Source organism: Chiloscyllium plagiosum, unplaced genomic scaffold, assembly GCF_037043375.1.
Source record: "Chiloscyllium plagiosum isolate Xiang-an unplaced genomic scaffold, Cpla_swu_hap1 HiC_scaffold_17, whole genome shotgun sequence".
Classification (NCBI taxonomy): Eukaryota; Metazoa; Chordata; class Chondrichthyes; order Orectolobiformes; family Hemiscylliidae; genus Chiloscyllium; species Chiloscyllium plagiosum.
Genome location: NW_028270155.1, coordinates 61,694,545 through 61,713,011, shown reverse-complemented (window position 1 = coordinate 61,713,011; position 18,467 = coordinate 61,694,545). Strand labels below are relative to the sequence as shown.

General features: G+C 42.6%; 1 protein-coding gene across 1 annotated transcript in view; it reads left to right on the top strand.

The window, feature by feature from the left end:
• Nucleotides 1-16,590, top strand: part of LOC122558519 (uncharacterized) — a 141,488-nt gene extending 124,898 nt beyond the window's left edge. Inside the window, exons 19-20 of the mRNA XM_087996007.1 lie at nucleotides 8,441-8,697; nucleotides 12,387-16,590. Coding sequence (XP_087852133.1) covers nucleotides 8,441-8,697; nucleotides 12,387-12,472 — 343 coding nt within the window. The 3' untranslated portion in view covers nucleotides 12,473-16,590. The remainder of the gene's footprint in view (nucleotides 1-8,440; nucleotides 8,698-12,386) is intronic.
• The last annotated feature ends 1,877 nt before the right edge of the window (nucleotides 16,591-18,467 follow it).

Sequence of the window (18,467 nt, the reverse complement as noted above, 5' to 3'; positions counted from 1 at the left end):
TAGTTTACACAGGGCTGCAACATGAGCAACCCACCAGTATCCTGGCACTGCTCCCATATCCAAGGAGAGGAATGAGATGACAGCCACTGCCAATTTCCACCCTTGATACCATCAATTACCCAAAGGTGCCTCCCATCCGGACTGGGCAACTTTTCTTGTGATGATAATTATTTGCCTCCTTTTTATCAAATCCATTCAGCTGCAGCAAGTTCAAAATTACAGGAGGGGTGAAAGGATCTCATTGAGATTTTGTCTATTATCCAGCTCCATGGGATTTCCTTCACTTCACTGCTCTTCCCTACCATGGCCAGAACACTTCTAACAATGGCTTCCCTTACGAGCCTGTACCCTTATCTCTGAATCCAATTGTGGGCCATGCTCCCGAACTAGGAGCTTGCTGACATTATTGTAATAGCAAGTCTCCTTCTCCACCATCATGTGAAATATCTGTAGTTTCCATGCTGCCAGATTGTTTTTCAACATCCACTTCTGAAACTATTTTAACTTTCTTCAACTAAATATTAGGAAGATTGAAGCTGTTGTTTTGGCCCCATTCACACCCTATATCCCCTCGCCGTTGATTCTATTCCTGTCCCTGCCCCACAGCCTCAGGCTGATCTTTAAAACTTTGGTCTCTTCTATGACCTCAAGTTCAGCTTCTAGCTGCAAATGTTTCCCATCACAATATTCTGTACATGTCCCTCCCCGAGCTCTCCCTCCTCTTCAGCCCATCTGCTGCTGAATCCCTCACATATTGGGCTGAATGGCCTGTTTTCACACTCTGGATTCTATGATTCTGTATCTTTGTTGTCTCCAGCCTCGACTATTCCAGTATTCTTTCTCCATCTCTGCGTCCTTCAACTCATCACAAACTCTGCAGTCATTTCTTCTTCTGCACCAAGTCCTAATTATCCACTTTCCTTTGTCCTCACTGATCTACACTAACTCCTGATCTTCCTCCTTCTCCGATTTATGATTCTGATCCTTGCTTTAAAAGCTCCATGACCTTTCCCTTCCCTATATCGTTGGAAATACTTCCCTCCCTTCAACTCTCCAGAACTCCCATTTTTAACATTCCTCACTCCTTTTGCCTCATCATTCTCTGGCATTGCCTCCTGAAGACCCTCCAATTCACTCCCTTTCTCCACAAAACATTAAAAACGACCTTGAAATCCAAACTTTTAATCATCCCTCTGAATCTCTCCTTTGGCTTTTTGTCCTCTTCATTCACTTATCTCTGGGAAGCAGCTTTGCTGAAAAATATAAACCACTGAAGACCATTTATAAATCCAACTGATTGTTTTATTTACAAAAATACATTGGAGAGTTAGCAATCCTGTTTAAAAGTGTAAATAAGAGATTGCAAATTGTTGTCTAGAGCTTTCTTTCTCATTCCTCCTGTCTTCACTTTCCCAGGATGCCTTGGGAGGCGTTGAATTTATTTCATTTACTTAATTCACTTTGTATTAGCTCCTGACTTTAACACTATTTTTAGAGCAATTAAAAAGCATTGAGATGTGGATTTCCTCACTGAATATTTTAATCCATGAAGAACTCGAGCTGGAGAATCCTCATTTGTCAACACGGAATGTTTGAAAGGAGACTCGAGGCCAAGAGTCACTCTCACAGATAATCGCCCCAAATGGTTAATGCACACGCAACGTTCCTGTGTGCACTATTTTACCCTGAAACATTAAACTGTTTCATATAAACCAGTCATTTCTGATGATGAAACAGCAGCCAGCAAAATGTCACATTCGATCTTTGAACATCTACCCAATGATAATCAACTGTCATTTAGAGTCATAGAGATGTACAGCACAGAAACAGACCCTTCGGTCCAACCCGTCCATGCCAACTAGTCCCAACCCAATCTAGTCCCACCTGCCAGCTCTTGGCCTATATCCCTCCAAACCCTCCTTATTCATATACCCATCCAGATGCCTTTTAATGTTGCAATTGTACCAGCCTCCACCACTTCCTCTGGCAGCTCATTCCATACATGTACCACCCTCTGCGTGAAAACATTGCCCCTTAGGTCTCTTTTATATCTTTCCCCTCTCACCCTAAAACTATGCCCTCTAGTTCTGGACTCCCCCACCCTAGGGAAGAGACTTTGTCTATTTATCCTATCCATGGCCCTCATGATTTTATAAACCTCTATAAGGTCACCCCTCAGCTTCCGACGCACCAGGGAGAACAGAGCGAGCCTGTTCAACATCTACTTATAGCTCAAACCCTCCAAAACTGGCAACATACTTGTAAATCTTTTCTGAACCCTTTCAAGTTTCACAACATCTTTCCGATAGGAAGGAGACCAGAATTGCACGCGATATTCCTAAAGTAGCCTAACCAATGTCCTGTACAGCCACAATATGACCTCACAACTCCTGTACTCAATACTCTGACCAATAAAGGAAAGCATACCAAACACCTTCTTCACTACCTACGACTCCACTTTCAAGGAGCTATGAACCTGCACTCCAAGGTCTCTTTGTTCAGCAACACCCCCTAGGACCTTACCATTAAGTGTATAGGTCCTGCTAAAATTTGCTTCCCCAAAATGCAGCACCTCACATCTAAATTAAACTCCATCTGCCACTTCTCAGCCCAGTGACTGATCAAGATCCCATTGTAATCTGAGGTAACCTTCTTTGCTATCTACTGCACCTCCAATTTTGGTGTCAGCTGCAAACTTACTAACTATACCTCTTATGCTCACATCCAAATCATTTATATAAATGATGAAAAGCAGGGGACCCTGCACCAATCCTTGTGGCACTCCACTGGTCACAGGCCTCCAATCTGAAAAACAACCCTCCAAACCACCCTCTGTCTTCTACCTTTGAGCCAGTTCTGTATTCAAATGGCTAGTTCTCCCTGTATTTTGTGAAATCTAACCTTGCTAGCCAGTCTCCCATGGGGAACCTTGTTGAACGCCTTACTGAAGTCCATATAGATCACATCTACCGCTCTGCCATCCTCTTTGTTACTTCTTCAAAAAACTCAATCAAGTTTGTGAGACATGATGTCCCATGCACAAAGCCATGTTGACTATCCCTAATCAGTCCTTGCCTTTCCAAATATATGTATATCTTGTCTCTCAGGATTCCCTCCAACACCTTGCCTACCACCGATGTCAGGCTCCCTGATCGAGAATTCTCTGGCTTGTCCTTACCATCTTTCTTACACAGTGGAACCACATTTGCCAACCTCCAGTCTTCTGGCACCTCACCTGTGGCTATTGATGATCCAAATATCTCAGTAAGAGACCCAGCAATCACCCCATCTCCTGCAGCTCCACTCAAAGGCCGCCTTGCTGATCTTTGAGGGGCCCTATTCTCTCCCTAGTTACCCTTTTGTCCTTAATGTATTTGTATTAACTCTTTGGGTTTTCCTCAACTCTATTTGCCAAAGCAATCTCATGTCCCCTTTTTGCCCTCCTGATATCCCTCTTAAGGATACACCAACAACCTTCATACACTTCTACGGATTCACTCGATCTATCCTGTCTATACCTTACATATACTTCCTTCTTTTTCTTGACCAAACCCTCCATTTAGATTAGATTAGATTACTTACAGTGTGGAAACAGGCCCTTCGGCCCAACAAGTCCACACCGACCCGCCGAAGCACAACCCACCCAGACAAATTCCCCTACATTTACCCCTTCACCTAACACTGCGGACAATTTAGCCTGGCCAATTCCCCTAACCTGCACATTTTTGGATTGTGGGAGGAAACTGGAGCACCCAGAGGAAACGCAGATATGGGGAGAATGTGCAAACTCCACACAAAAAGTCTGCCTGAGGCGGGATTTGAACCTGGGTCTCTGGCGTTGTGAGGCAGTAGTGCTAACTACTGTGCCACCGTGTCGCCCACAATTTCTTTTGTGATCCTGCATTCCCTGTACCTACTGGCCATTCCTTTCACTCTAACAGGAATATACTTCCTTTGGATTTTTGTTCTCTCATTTCTGAAGGATTCCCATTTTCCAGCTGTCCCTTCACCTGTGAACATCTGCTCCCAATCAGCTTTTGAAAGTCCTTGCCTAATACTGTCAAAATTGGCCTTTCTCCAATTTAGAACTTCAACTTTTAGATCTGGTCTATCTCTTTCCATCACTATTTTAAACTTAATGGAATTATGGTCACTGGCCCCAAAGTGCTTCCCCACTGACACCTGTCACCTGCCCTGCCTTATTTCCCAAGAGTAGGTCAACCTTTACATCTTCTCTAGTAGGTACATCCACATATTGTCTTTAACAAATTCCTCTCCATCTAAACCCTTAACGCTGTGACAGTCCCAGTCTATGTTTGGAAAGTTAAAATCCCACACCATAACCATCCTATTATTTTTCAGATAACAGAGATCTCCTGACAAGTTTGTTTCTCAATTTCCCTCTAACTATTAGGAGCTCTATAATACAATCCCAATAAGGTGATCATCCCTTTCTTATTTCTCAGTTCCACCCAAATAACTTCCCTGGATGTATTTCCGGGCATATCCTCCCTCAGTATAGCTGTAATGCTGTCCCTTATCAAAAACGCCACTCCCCCTCCTCTCTTGCCTCCCTTTCTGTCCTTCCTGTAGCATTTGTATCCTGGAACATTAAACTGCCAGTCCTGTCCATCCCTAAGCCATGTTTCTGTAATTGCCATGATATCCCAGTTCCATGTTCCTAACCATGCCCTGAGTTCATCTGCCTACCCTGTTAGGCCTCTTGCATTGAAATAAATGCAGTTTAATTTATCAATCCTACCTTGTTCTCTGCTTTGTCCCTCCCTGCCCTGACTGTTTGACTCGCCTTTGCTCTCAACTGTACCAGTCTCAGATTGATCTCTTTCCTCACTATCTCCCTGGGTCCTACCCCCCACCTTATGGATTTAAATCCTCCCGAGCAGCTCTAGCAAATTTCCCTGCCAGTATATTAGTCCCCTTCCAATTTAGGTGCAATCCGTCTTTCTTGTACAGGTCACTTCTACCCCAAAAGCGCTTCCAATGATCCAAAGATGTGAATCCTTTTCCCATACACCAACTCCTCAGCCATGCATTCATCTATTCTATCTTCCTATTCCTGCCCTCACTAACTCGTAGCACCAGGAGTAATCAATATTTTACTACTCTCGAGGACCTCCTTTTTAAATTCCTGCCAAACTCTCTGTCATCTCCCTTCAGAATCTCAACCTTTTCCCTCCCAATTGGTTGGTTCCAATGTGTACAATGACCTCTTGCTTGCCCCTCTCCCCCTTGAGAACATTCTGCACTCTGTCTGAGACATCCTTGATCCTGGCACCAGGGAAGCAACACACCATTCGGATGTTTCACTAGCTGCCTACCTCTCTTATCTTTCCTACAGTTAACCCATCTATGTGACTATATCTGCGATTTTGTTTCCCCCTTCCTATAACTGCCATCCATCACATCCCTTTGCACTTGTAATTCCTCATTGCCTGTAACTGTCTCTCTAACTGATCCATTCGATCAGATAGGATTCATAACCAATGGTATTTATCGCAGATATAACCCTCAGTAACCCGTAAACTCTCCCTAACTCACACATCCAATGAGAACAGCATATCTCTCTATTCAAAGCCATTTTTGCTTCTTTCAATCTAGAGGCCCAGAAAATAGCACTGTCTTATTCCTCTACAGAATACTGCTCCAGGTTAAATTAATACTTATGGCTTATATTTTTAGTTTAATCAAGTGACATATCTCAATAAAACATATAATCAAGAAAGAACTCACTCTACACACTACGACAGACTTGCTGTAAGGCCACGCTTAAAACATCCACTCATCTATTTCTATTTCTGTGCCGTGACCTCTCCCAAACTGGTTCCTTCAAGATCGGGTGTGAATTTCCCTGTTTGTTAATTTTCCCAAATGCACTCCGATGTCCAGTGATACATGAATTCAAACAGCAAAGGCAGTAACTGTGCAGGTTCACTGCTGGGTCAGTGTGGGTTCCTTCCTCTCTCTCCCACTCTCACCCCTGCATTGACCTCACCTTGTGTTTCCTTTGTCTGTTCCTCTCCCTTATAAAACTGCTGCTGTTTTGACTTTTTTTTTCCTCAAAGTTGCAAAACAATGCAACAGCATATGAAACAGTAATTGCTGTTCCTGGAACTTGACAAAATCACCTCCAACACCTAAAATACCTCAAAAAAGGAGCACCCTGTTACAGGCAGAAATTTTTCCCGTCCTCCATCTTGGATTCCCAAAAATCCTTCTCAACTTCTGTATAACAGGGACTGCTTGAATGGAATTGTAAATACAGCTTGTGATCCAATATGGGGCGGCACAGTGGCTCAGTGGTTAGCACTGCTGCCTCACAGCGCCAGGGACCCAGGTTCAATTCCCGCCTCAGGCAACTGTCTGTGTGGAGTTTGCACATTCTCCCCGTATCTGCATGGGTTTCCCCTGGGTGCTCCGGTTTCCTCCCACAGTCCAAAGATGTGCAGGTTAGGTGAATTGACCATGCTAAATTGCTCGTAGTGTTAGGTGGATTAGTCAGGGGTAAATATAGGGGAGTGAGTCGGGTGGGTTATCCTCCGGAGGGTCAGTGTTGACTTGTTGGGCCGAAGGGCCTGTTTCCACACTGCAGGAAATCTAATATAATCTCAATAAGCCTTATATTACTTGGTAAAACTCTTCTTTATACCTTTTATAGACAGCTAGTGCTTTGAGAGTATTGCTGACTTATTTAACACTCATGGTAAATTCACACATTATCAGACTCAATTATTCAGTATAAAACATCCTCAAATTGCTGAATTAGATTAGATTAGATTACTTACAGTGTGGAAACAGGCCCTTCGGCCCAACAAGTCCACACCACCCCGCCGAAGCGCAACCCACCCATACCCCTACATTTACCCCTTACCTAACACTACGGGCAATTTAGCATGGCCAATTCACCTGATCTGCACATCTTTGGACTGTGGGAGGAAACCGGAGCATAGTTAATGATTTTGTGAAAAGTCTGCAAATAGAAATGTTAAATGAACACATTAACCACGAGCTGCTAAAATAGAAAACAAAGAGATACAATCAGAGCGAAGAGGTTGTTTCTCCATGTGAAGGAGAAAGTGAGGGCTGCAAATGCTGGAGATCAGAGCTGAAAATGTGTTGCTGGAAAAGCGCAGCAGATCAGGCAGCATCCAGGGAACAGAATCGACGGCTCTCCAATTAGGATTATAAGACACAGAATTTATAGCAACAGCTCGCAGTGTCATGCAACTGGAATTATATAGTGAACAAACCTGAATTGCTGTTAACTTTCATCTTTTAGGATGGGTTGCAGGTTTCGTTTCAATAATATGTAAATCCCAGAACATTTCTCAAATCAAATTTCAAGATAACTGAAGGTTTAGTAAAGAAATGGTGACATCTCAGCTCAGACAATGTATTAAAGGTGTGAAGTTCGTGTCTGTCTGTATCCCAATCTTAAACCAGACTAGTTCTATTTCCAAAGTAGGAATTTATGAAATGTTACATGATTGACTGCCTGCAGATTGTGTGCTTTTTGTACAAAATAGAATGTATCTGCTATTACAATTCTGCAAATGCAAATTCACTCCAGAGACTCATATGTGTATGTGCGTGCATGTGAGGGAGAGAGAGAGTGTGTGTTTGTGTGTGTGTGTGTGTGTGTGTTGGGGGGAGGGGTCGGGGTGGAGGAGAAAATGTCATTGTGTACATCTGAGAGCTTGAGCGTGAGTGCGCGTTTGTGCGTGTGTATGTGTGTGTGTGGGGGGGGAGAAAGTGTCATTGTGTGCATCTGAGAGCATGAGCATGAGTGAGTGCTTGTGTGTGTGTGGGGGGGGGGATGCGAGAGTGTCATTGTGTGCATCTGAGAGCATGAGCGTGAGTGTGCATTTGTGCGTGTGCGTCCTTGGTAGTCTGTGCATGAGTGTGATGGAGTATAAGTCCATGAGAGGGTGTGCGCGTTAGTGTGAGTGTGGGGATTGTATGTGTGTGTCTCTGAGAGAGAGTGTGCACAGGACAGAGGGACTGCGGAGTGTGTGAGAGAGAGAGATAGTGAGTGTATATAGTGAAGTGGGGTCACCTGTACTGTGACATGAACCCAAGGTCCCAGTTGAGGCCATCCCTATGGGTACTGAACTTGGCTTTCAGCCTCTGCACAGCCACTCTGCGTTGTTGCGTATCCAGAAGGAGAGACCTTCATAGTAACCAGAGCCAGAGCGAAAACTGAACCCATGCTGTTGTTGTCATTTCACATTGTCAACAAGCCAGCCAGCCAACTGAGCGAGCCGACCCACGCACCCCCCTCTCTGTGGCAGCAGGATTGACCAATTGAAATGGGCACCTCCCAATTTGGATGAATATTACATCATCACCTCATGCTGCACAAAACTCTTCTTGGGATAATTTTAGGGATCTTAATTAAAGTATTTTTCTGTCCTCTCAACAGGTGTTGGATAAAAAACCGGACAGTGCATTATGTTACAAATATTGCATATTTTGCACTTGTGTTCCTGAGTAACTCAATCGTGCTGCTAATTGTGGGTGTGAAGGTGTTCAGATTGAAAGGGAGAGATAGAAAGAGTGTAATCACTGTACTCGGCTTGACCTGTCTACTGGGCATTACCTATGGCGTAGCTTTCTTCTCATATGGACCTCAGAGTGTAACTGCAATGTACCTGTTCTGCATCCTCAACCCTCTCCAAGGTCAGTCAGACTATTACCGGGACTGTTCATATTGATAAGATTTTAGGTCAAAATAATATTGTGTTTTGAGGGTTTCTCTTGAGATTTTATTTGGGATTTGGGATTTTGGAGACTGCATTTCCATTTAAATTAATCAGAGTAAGTTAGCAAGCAACAAATGGTTTTTGAAAAAAAACATACTGGCACATAGTCTAATCAAACATCCATCACCTTAAACATGTTTGCTGTGGAGTGGCGAGGTCTCTGCTAAGTGGGAGCATGATTGTCTCAGACACAGTCACTGCACCTCGGATAATTCACTGCATGTGAGATGAGTTGAAGTAATACGTGATAGGATGACCTATAAAAGCAAATCTTTGTGAAATACAGCTGATCAATATTCCCCTCCCAGCTATCTTCAATCCATCTTTCCTCACTAACCGGTAATCCTGTAGCCGAGGATTATTTCCAAGCCTAAGCGGGCAGGATGAGGGAAAACCCAAAGGCGTTCTGTACATGCGTGAGGAATAAGAGAATGATCAGAGAGAGGACGATCTGGGATAGTGGAGGGGAACTTTGCCTGGAGTCTGAAGAGGTAGGGGAGGCCCTAAATGAGGTTTTTGCTTCAGTATTCACGAGAGAGAGACCTTGTTGATAGTGAAGACCCCATGGATCAGATTAAAAGGCTTGCACAGATTGATATTGAGGAAATGGATGTGCTGGAAATTCTGGGAAGCATCAAGATAGGTAAGTCCCCAGGGCTGGACCAGGAAGTGAGCAATGAGATTGCTGTGCCTCTAGTGATGATCTTTACAACCTCACTCTCCATGGGAGTAATATCGGCTGATTGGAGGGAGGCAAATGGTGTTCCTTTGTTCAAGAAAGGGAATAGGGAAACCTCTGGGAATTACAGACCAATCAGTCTTACATCTGTCGCAAGCAAGGTATTGGAAAAGATTCTGAGAGATAGGATTTAAGACTATCTGGAAAAACATCATTTGATTAAAGATAGTCAGCATGGCTTTGTCAGAGTCAGGTCGGTCATGCCTCACAAGCCTTACTGACCTCTTTGAGGATGTAACCAGACACATTGACAAAGGTCAAGCAGTGGATGTGGTGCATATGGATTTCAGTAAAGCATTTGATAAGGTTCCCTACGGTGGGCTTATTCAGAAAATTAGGAGGTATGGGATACAGGGAAATTTGGCTGTCTGGATACAGAGTTGGCTGGCCCATAGAAGACAGCGAGTGGTCGTGGATGGAAAGTATTCCACCTGGAGGTCTGTGATCAGTGGGGTCCCCAGGGCTTCTGCCCTTTGTGGTTTTTATTAGTGAATGGGATGAGGAAGTGGAAGGATGGGTTAGTAAGTTTGCCAATGACACAACGGTGGGTGGTGTCGTAGATAGTGGCGAGGGCTGTTGTGGGCTACAACAAGACATTGACAGGATGCAGAGCTGGGCTGAGAAGTGGCAGATGGAGTTCAACCTGGATAAATATGAATGATTCACTTAGGAAGGTAGAATTTGAATGATGAAAAAGGGTTAAATACAGGATTCTTGGCAGTGTGGAGGAACAGTGGAATCTTGGGGGTCCATGGACATAGATCCCTCAAGTAGCCACCAAGTTGATTGGGTTGTTAAGAAGGCATATGGTGTTTTGGATTTCATAAACAGGAGGATTGAGTTTAAAAGCCAGGAGGTTTTGCTGCAGCTCTATAGGACCCTGGTTAGACCACACTTGGAATATTGTGTCCAGTTCTGGTCGCCTCATTAGGGGAAGGATGTAGATCCTTTAGCGAGGGTGCAGAGGAGATTTACCAGGATACTGCCTGGTTTGGGGGGCTTGTCTTATGAAGAGAGATTGAGTGAGCTTGGGCTTTTCACACTGGAGAGAGGAAGAGAGAGAGGCGACTTGATAGAGGTGTACAAGGGAATGGGAGGCATAGATAAATAGAATAGATAGTTAGAGATCTTTCCCCGGTGCAATAATGGCTGTCACGGGGGGTCATAATTTTAAGGTGATTGGAGGAAGGGTGAGATATCAGAGGGAGGTTTTTTTGCACAGACAGTGGTGGGTGCATAGAATGCACTGCCAGATGGGAGTAGAGTCAGAGACATTAGGGACATTTAAGCGACTGCTGGGCAAGCACATGGATGGCAGTAAACTGAGAGGTGTGGAGGTTAGGTTGATCTTAGGTTAAGATAACTGGTCAGCACAACATTGTGGGCTGAAGGGCCTGTACTGTGCTGTAGTGTTCTATGTTCTGTGTTCTAATATTGAATTACACAATTAACAGAGGCTTCATTTCACTAGCATTCATCACCTCTTTCCCCCATATTGCAGCTCCTGACCTCATTCAGCTTTCTGTTTGCCACTCTCTCCCCTTTGTGAAAGTCTCTCCCCTGTGTAGATTCTTCTATCCTTTGCAGTGAATTCTCTCTTTGCAGCCTCTCTCCTCCTTTGCACACCTTCTCCCACGGTTACAGCATTTTTCTACCATTTGCAACTTTCTGTCCCCAGGTTTCACTCCCTGCACCTGTCCTCACTTCTCCCTTCCCAGCCTCACAGCACACTCCCCACCCCTCCCCCATCTAACAACCTTGCTCCATGGCTCCACTCGCACCCTGTCTCTTGTCCCTCCTATAGTCTGTAGCCTCGACACCTCCAATATCAGGGCCTTTACTTTCTCCATCTCAAAAGGTTTGCTCATTGCCGCCACTCACCTTCTCTAAGTTCCGAAAATCAGAGGCTGTTTCTATGCCACTGCCACTGCTGCTTGGAGAGACCCAGCCTGTGATTGGAGGAGCAGATCCTTGTAGATTCTGTCCATTCTACCTGCAGGGATGACTTTTCTCTGAGTGATCACCCCTGTGATTGAACTTTCCTGAGTGTTTTTAGGAAGGGGTTCACCTCTGTCTATTATGAACATTGGACCATTGATCATTTCCCAACTTATCAAGTGCTCAAACTCTCCTAGTGATGGACATTAAGTTGAAGTCTTGTGATCCTGCGCCAGGAGAGTGTAAAACTGGCCAAGCCTGGGCCAGTCAGGACGATTAAGAATTGTTATAAAATTCTAATTGGACGAGACAGATTGATGCAGGAAGGATGTTCCCAATGGTGGGGGAGTCCAAAACCAGGAATCACAGTCTAATGATACGGGGGAAACCATTTCGGACTGAGATGAGGAGAAATAACTTCACCCAGGGAGAGCTGAGGCTGTGGGATTCAGAATCACAGAAAGCAGTCGAGGTCAAAACATCGTCTAATTTCAAGAAGGAGTTGGATATATAGCACTTGGGACTCGAGGGAACAGAGGATGTGGGGGAAAAGCAGGAATAGAGCATTGAGTTGCACAATCAGTCATGGTCAGAATGAATGACGGAACAGGTTTGATGGGCCAAATGTCTACTGCTGTTCTACTTTTCTTTGTACCATCTCATTGATAGAGAGGAAGGAGAAATTCATCAGACCACCATTCTTGGTATGGAGAATAATAAATCAATTACATGAACACTAAAAATAATCTCCCAATTTACATTCATTCAAGGATCAATATGCCTTGTTCTGGATCATCAAACTAATGTTGGCCATCTCACAATTAAATATCTAGTTCTTTAATGAATAATCTTAAAATATATTTATTAATGTTAACATACTTGATGTAAACACCGAACCAAGTCCCTGAAATCGTTTGTTTTGCTTGCAGGGTTTTTCACCTTCCTGTGGTACTGCATGTTAACACCATCACCCAGCAGCACGGTCAGCGAGACAAGTAAAACTACAACCACCTGATGAAGACAGTTGTAATGTGCTGCCATCTGTTTCTGAGTCACAATGTTAAACTTTCATCTCTCATTTCCCAGCGCAGAGCACATTTCCCAGCACAGAGCAGCACACCAGGGACGTATTCAGGGAATTCTGCGAGGGACCCATAACTTTCCAACACAGATAGAAAAGGATGTGGCCTCTGTCCCTGAATTCCTGGTGCACCCCTGAAGCTGTGCACTGGAAAGACCAGAGATCAAAGAGAGTCACCCCTTCCATGTGCACAGATTTCCCACCAATTGATTCCAAACTGTGTACAGGCTGTCTCAGCTGAGCCTGATACAGAAGCTGTCCGCATTGTCCAAAAATGTTGGAGCCATACGCCAAACCAGTTAGAGAAAGATGAAATGAGGGAGGCTCATGTGCAGCATAATCAGTGACCCAGCCCCGTTGGGCTGAATGGCCTGTTTTGTGCTGCAGAGTTGATGCCATTCTATTTAGGATTGCAGCTTCTTTTTTGATACGTTCAGAACCCCCCAGATATCATTTTCTGTTAGAGTTTCACAAATATTTTAAAGCAAAATAACAAACATACATAAAGAGAATGTCCTTTAAAATGATCTTTCATTTCCAAAATCTATTTCTGAGAACTTTGACCTTTATGATGTTGAATCACAGAATGTGATCATTTTGAACATTTACATCTTGCTTTGATTTGATTTGTATTTAATTTTTAATCATGTTTCTTTTTCTCTCGCTGTAACTTGGAACCAATGTCCTGCGAAAACCTTGCAATGTTTTTATTTGGAAGTTTTAGTGTGATTTACTGCCTTGATCATCTATTTGTTGTTAGATCAATTGTCACTGACTGGTTTATCAACTGGAATTGCTCTGATATTGTCTTATTTGATAATATTTAAGAATGCTAATGATCGCAATGAAACCTAGCTTATAGTTTTATTTGTTTACGAATAGTTAGTAATGTTCTTGGGTTAATAGGCAACTATTAGCCAGTTAGTTTAACTACAGTGGTGGGATATCTTCCAATAACAATAATATGAGATAAGATTAATAGTCACATGGACAAATGCCTTAATTGAAGAAAGCCAACATGGATTTCTTCAGGGAATATTGGATTTAATAATTTGCTGAATGTTTTGAAGAGATTACAGTGAAGTTTAATGAATACTATGCAGTCTGCGTGTTTTACATGGACTTCCAGAAATCATGTGATACAATGCCGCACACCAGACTTGTGAGCAAAGTTGTCATTTGTGGAATAGCAATGTGCTGTGTGTTGTGACACGGGTTAAACTCTCCCGCTTAATTTAAAACCAGCTATACAGAAAAGATTTATCCCATGCAGTAATCTGTGAAGATTCGATAGACTAAGAACTAGACAAAGTAAAAATTAACAACTTTATTTCTGAAAGTATAACAGAGAATAATTAACTAACAACTATTTACAGGTCCTTACTCTAACCTATCTTTTACCTTCCCTTCTATAATACTAGTCCCATAAAACTCCTGATTACGCTTTCCAAAACATAACTTCTTACCTCACAACCAGGCAGCTTTTGTTCTTCTGTGTTTCGGTTTTCTTTTCTTTTTAGGGAGTCTGTTTCACAGGTTACTGATCGGTAAAGGTACTTTTATGAGAGCTATTTTTCAGGCAGTCTTTTTACATGCTGGTAGCTTGGCAGTTTCACCTCTCAACTGTTCAATTTTCCCCGGTCTTATAACCGCCAAACCTCAGATTGTCTCTTTGGCTTTCAAAGTTGTCAATGTCCTAAATTTAAACTGGATTGGAGTTTAGTATTTTTCGGGGTATAATTTAAACTGGCTGAATTTGAATCTGTTTTTTTATTTCCAGGTAACCAGCTAGCCTAGCTACCCAGAAACTGGAGCACATGTTACATTGTATCTTTATTCCGAACACTTGACACTGTCAGGTAGTTTTTGCTAGCATTTAACTCTCTTAAAGGTGCAGTACACCCACATCTTCATAACATATGGACTACCTGAATGAAAGGAAACAGGAGTTTCTAATTTAATAGAAAGATTGGAGTGTCCTATTGTTGAGAATTGTCAGGGTTGGCACTCTGGGCTCAATATATATCAATGACCAAACCTCTGTGTACAGGCCTCAGTTTCAAAGGTTTGTAACTGATACAAAACTTGGAAGTATGGTGAGCCATAAATGAGGAGGATAGTAGAGAATTTAAAAAGGACATAGTCTGGTTGTTGGAATGAGTGGACAGATGACACAGGAAGTTTGGTGCAGAGAAATGTCAATTGGATGGATCCCAGATGTCAACAAGAGCAATACAACAGTATAACAACATTCATTATAGAATGGCTAATGTCTGCTTATTATTGGTCAACGTAAAATACCTCATACATGTGACCATGCAGACATGTTACATTGTATTTTTATTTCAGAACACTTGGTGCTGACAGTTTTTGCTAGCTAAAGAAGCTAACACAGTCTTAAACATTGTCAATAACTCTGGCTCCTCGCTTGTTTGTGGAACAGGATTCAACTTACTTACAATCATTTCAGAGAAAATATTTCTCCCTGTTTTTCTTTTAAATCAAAGACCATGTATTTTTAATCTGTGACTCCGGTTTTAAATTTTCCCAGAAAGTAAACCATCCTTTATTTATCCACTATATCAAGCCCCCTCAGGACTTTATCCTTTTCAATAAGATTCCTGGTCACTCATCTCAATTTCAATGAATACAAGCCCAATCTGTCCAATCTTTCCCCATAAGACATTCCCTTCATCGCAGGAATCAGTGCTGAATCTGCTCTGAATTGCTTCAAATGCAATCAGATCCTTTCTAAGACATGAGAGCAAAACTGTAGGCAGTACTTCAGGCTCCAGATGTGGACTCACCAATTACTGGTTTCACACTTTAATACTTTTACACTTGACTGCTCTTGCAATAAATGCCAACTTCCATTTGTCCTCCTGATGATTTCCTGTTCCTGAACACCAGCCTTTTATGATTCACATATCAGATCAGCCAAATCCCTCTGTACCACAAAGTTGTTCAATTTCTCTGTTTACATTTCTTCCTGCCAAAGTAAACTAGTTCACATTTCCTACATTATACCCCACATGCCACTTTCTTCCCCATTCACTTGCCCTCTCTATATCCCTTTCCATACTCCCTATCTACTCAGCACAGTTTACTCTCTTCACTACCTTTATGTCATCAGTGAAAATACTAACCAGATTCAGTCCCTTTCTTGAATCATTCATAAAGTCTGTGACTAATTGAAGCCCCTGTCCTGATCCCAGTGACACCCCAATAATTACAATGTGACAATTGTAAAATGACTCATTTGTCCTGACTCTCCACTTCCTGTGAGCTAACCAGTTCTCTATCCCTGCTAAGATGTTACCCCATACTGCACACTCTCAGTCTGTCGAGTAATCTTTCATGTGGCATCTGCTATCAAATGCAAACAAGCTCCTTATATAAATGTATGTGGAGTCAATGTGGTGCCACCCTGAAAACCTTGCGATGGTCTGTAAAAACCAGTCGTGTTCCCCACTGCCTTGTATTCTCATCACATGAAAAATCTCACCATATGTCACCACATCATCTGGGATCAATACTATGCATCAATGAGTCAAGCGATGTTTTTCCTGATCAGAATTGTCTTTGGGATGGAAGGTCAATGATTGTGTTGGAATAGACTTCAATGGAATAAAACCGTAGAGGGGAAGCTCTGATTGCTCAGTTACCGTTCACTCAAAATACCTTTATTTCAGGAGAAAGTGACGACTGCTGAAGAAGGGCTTATGCCCAAAATGTCAATTCTCCTGCTCCTTGGATGCTGCCTGACCTGCTGCGCTTTTCCAGCAACACATTTTTCTACTTTTATTTCAGTAAATCCACAACATTCTGGCTGTTTGTTGTGGGCTCTGCACAAAAATCTGTCTCACCATCATGTAGTAAATGATTATTTTGCAACCACACTATTTTGTGAGAAATACTGACATTTTAATGAAGCTATCGTTGAATCTTGCCTGTCAATTATGTTTGAAGTATCTTGTTGCATTTTGAGATTTGTTTGATTTTATTGTTTTATTAATTGCATGTTACAAAGCAGATTAAAGCTTGAAATTGCATCATTGCTTTGATTATTTTCAATAACTCAGGAGATTTCTCATTCTAATTTCAAACTCAGTGCTGTTTTTAAACACAGACCATTTGTTTGATTTTTAATTTTTTTTTACCACCTACCTGACAGCCTCACATATAAACATGCCCATAGTACAGCAAGAAGCATTATAATGGGAATTGCGCTGTAGTGTTTCAGTGTAGATTGTAGAACATTTAAAAAGTGTATCTTTAGGCTAGTAAGACTTTCTGCAGGAAATTTCTAACTAACACTAATAGTTGCGTGGCTGAAAAATGGTTAATTCCAGGGCTATCATTCTGAGTACTATGTTTAGTGATTATTTTTTATTAATGTTCTTGAGGTAAAGTGTACAATCTCTTTGATGTTGTTTGATATTGAAATTTCCTAATGATTTAATTTCATTATTTACTGAATGATCAGTAGTGTGCTTCAGAGAGGGAACAGTTTCTCAGTGACAGGTAGACTAAATGCCAAGAGCATGCCATTGCTTAAGGACTGCACAGACCTAAAAAAACGAGATAATTTGGGGCAGAAATTTGTCGTTGCCTTCAGCAATGTAGGCAATGGTGAGAAATCTCAGAAAATGCAGCAAGAATGATCAAATCTGATTTGTGACCCAAGAAAAGAATTTCCAATATTCTTCATAACGTTGAGATCAGAATCTCACTGATGGGTGCTGACTGCCCTCTTTCCATATCATTTGCATCTCATTAATACCGTAACTCACCTTCTTTACCTGCAGCTTACAATTCTCCCCTCCTCTCTCAAGAAACCAGACAGCGCTAATTCCCAACTTGATCGGTTATGTGGCAGATGCAAGTTACATTTACTTCTCTGGTGATCCAGATTAATGTCCCTTCAACACGTCCTTCAGTATGTCACGGACAGTGCGTCCTCGGTACACGGTCCATTGTAATCCACATCGGCAAAATACCAACTTCATCACAATGTTCTGACTGATCTTGGACCAACACAGAACCCACTCCAGTCTTTCAAGATTTCCCTCTGGAGCACAGTAACACCTTAACTTCCATGCTCCTGCCATGCTACTTTGTACATAGGGTCACACAGCCATCTCATGCATCTACACAGGACACATTGTAAGGATCTTAGCTTCATTTCTCAGCCCTCACTAACTTTGCACGAACTGGGGGCTGCCAGCCTCTGTGGCCTGTATAGTTGTTTTCACCAGAAGGGAGGAAGGGTTAGTGATTGTAGAGGATGAAGTGTCGAGGAGCTCATGACTGGAGATATGTCATCCAATAGTGAGGTTAGTAATCCATGGCATTGGTTAGATTAGATTAGATTCCCTACAGTGCGGAAACAGGCCCTTTGGCCCAACCAGTCCACACCGACCTACTGAAGGCTAACCCACCCAGACCCATTTCTCTCTGACTAATGCATCTAACCCTATGGGCAATTTAGCATGGTCAATTCACCTGACCTGCACATTTTTGGATTGTGGGAGGAAACCGGAGCACCCGGAGGAAACCCACGCAGACACGGGGAGAATGTGCAAACTCCACACAGACAGTCGCCCGAGGCTGGAATCGAACCTGGGACCCTGGTGCTGTGAGGTAGCAGTGCTAACCACTGAGCCACTATGCCGCCCCATGTGAGGTTAGGTTTCTGAGAAATAGCAAATTTGGAGTGACTATGAGGTAACAGGGAAAAGAAAGTGGCACTTACCCTTGTGGTTGGGGAAAGAACAGAGGGAAGGTCTTGATAGGGTGGTAGACATGGCAAGAGTTGTTTGTTGGAAAAGTGAAGTGATAAAAGTGTTCTGGAGAAGGTGTAAATGACAGAATTGTTCCAAAAACAATTAAAAATTGACAGGAAAATCGAAGACAAACAGTAACTGCA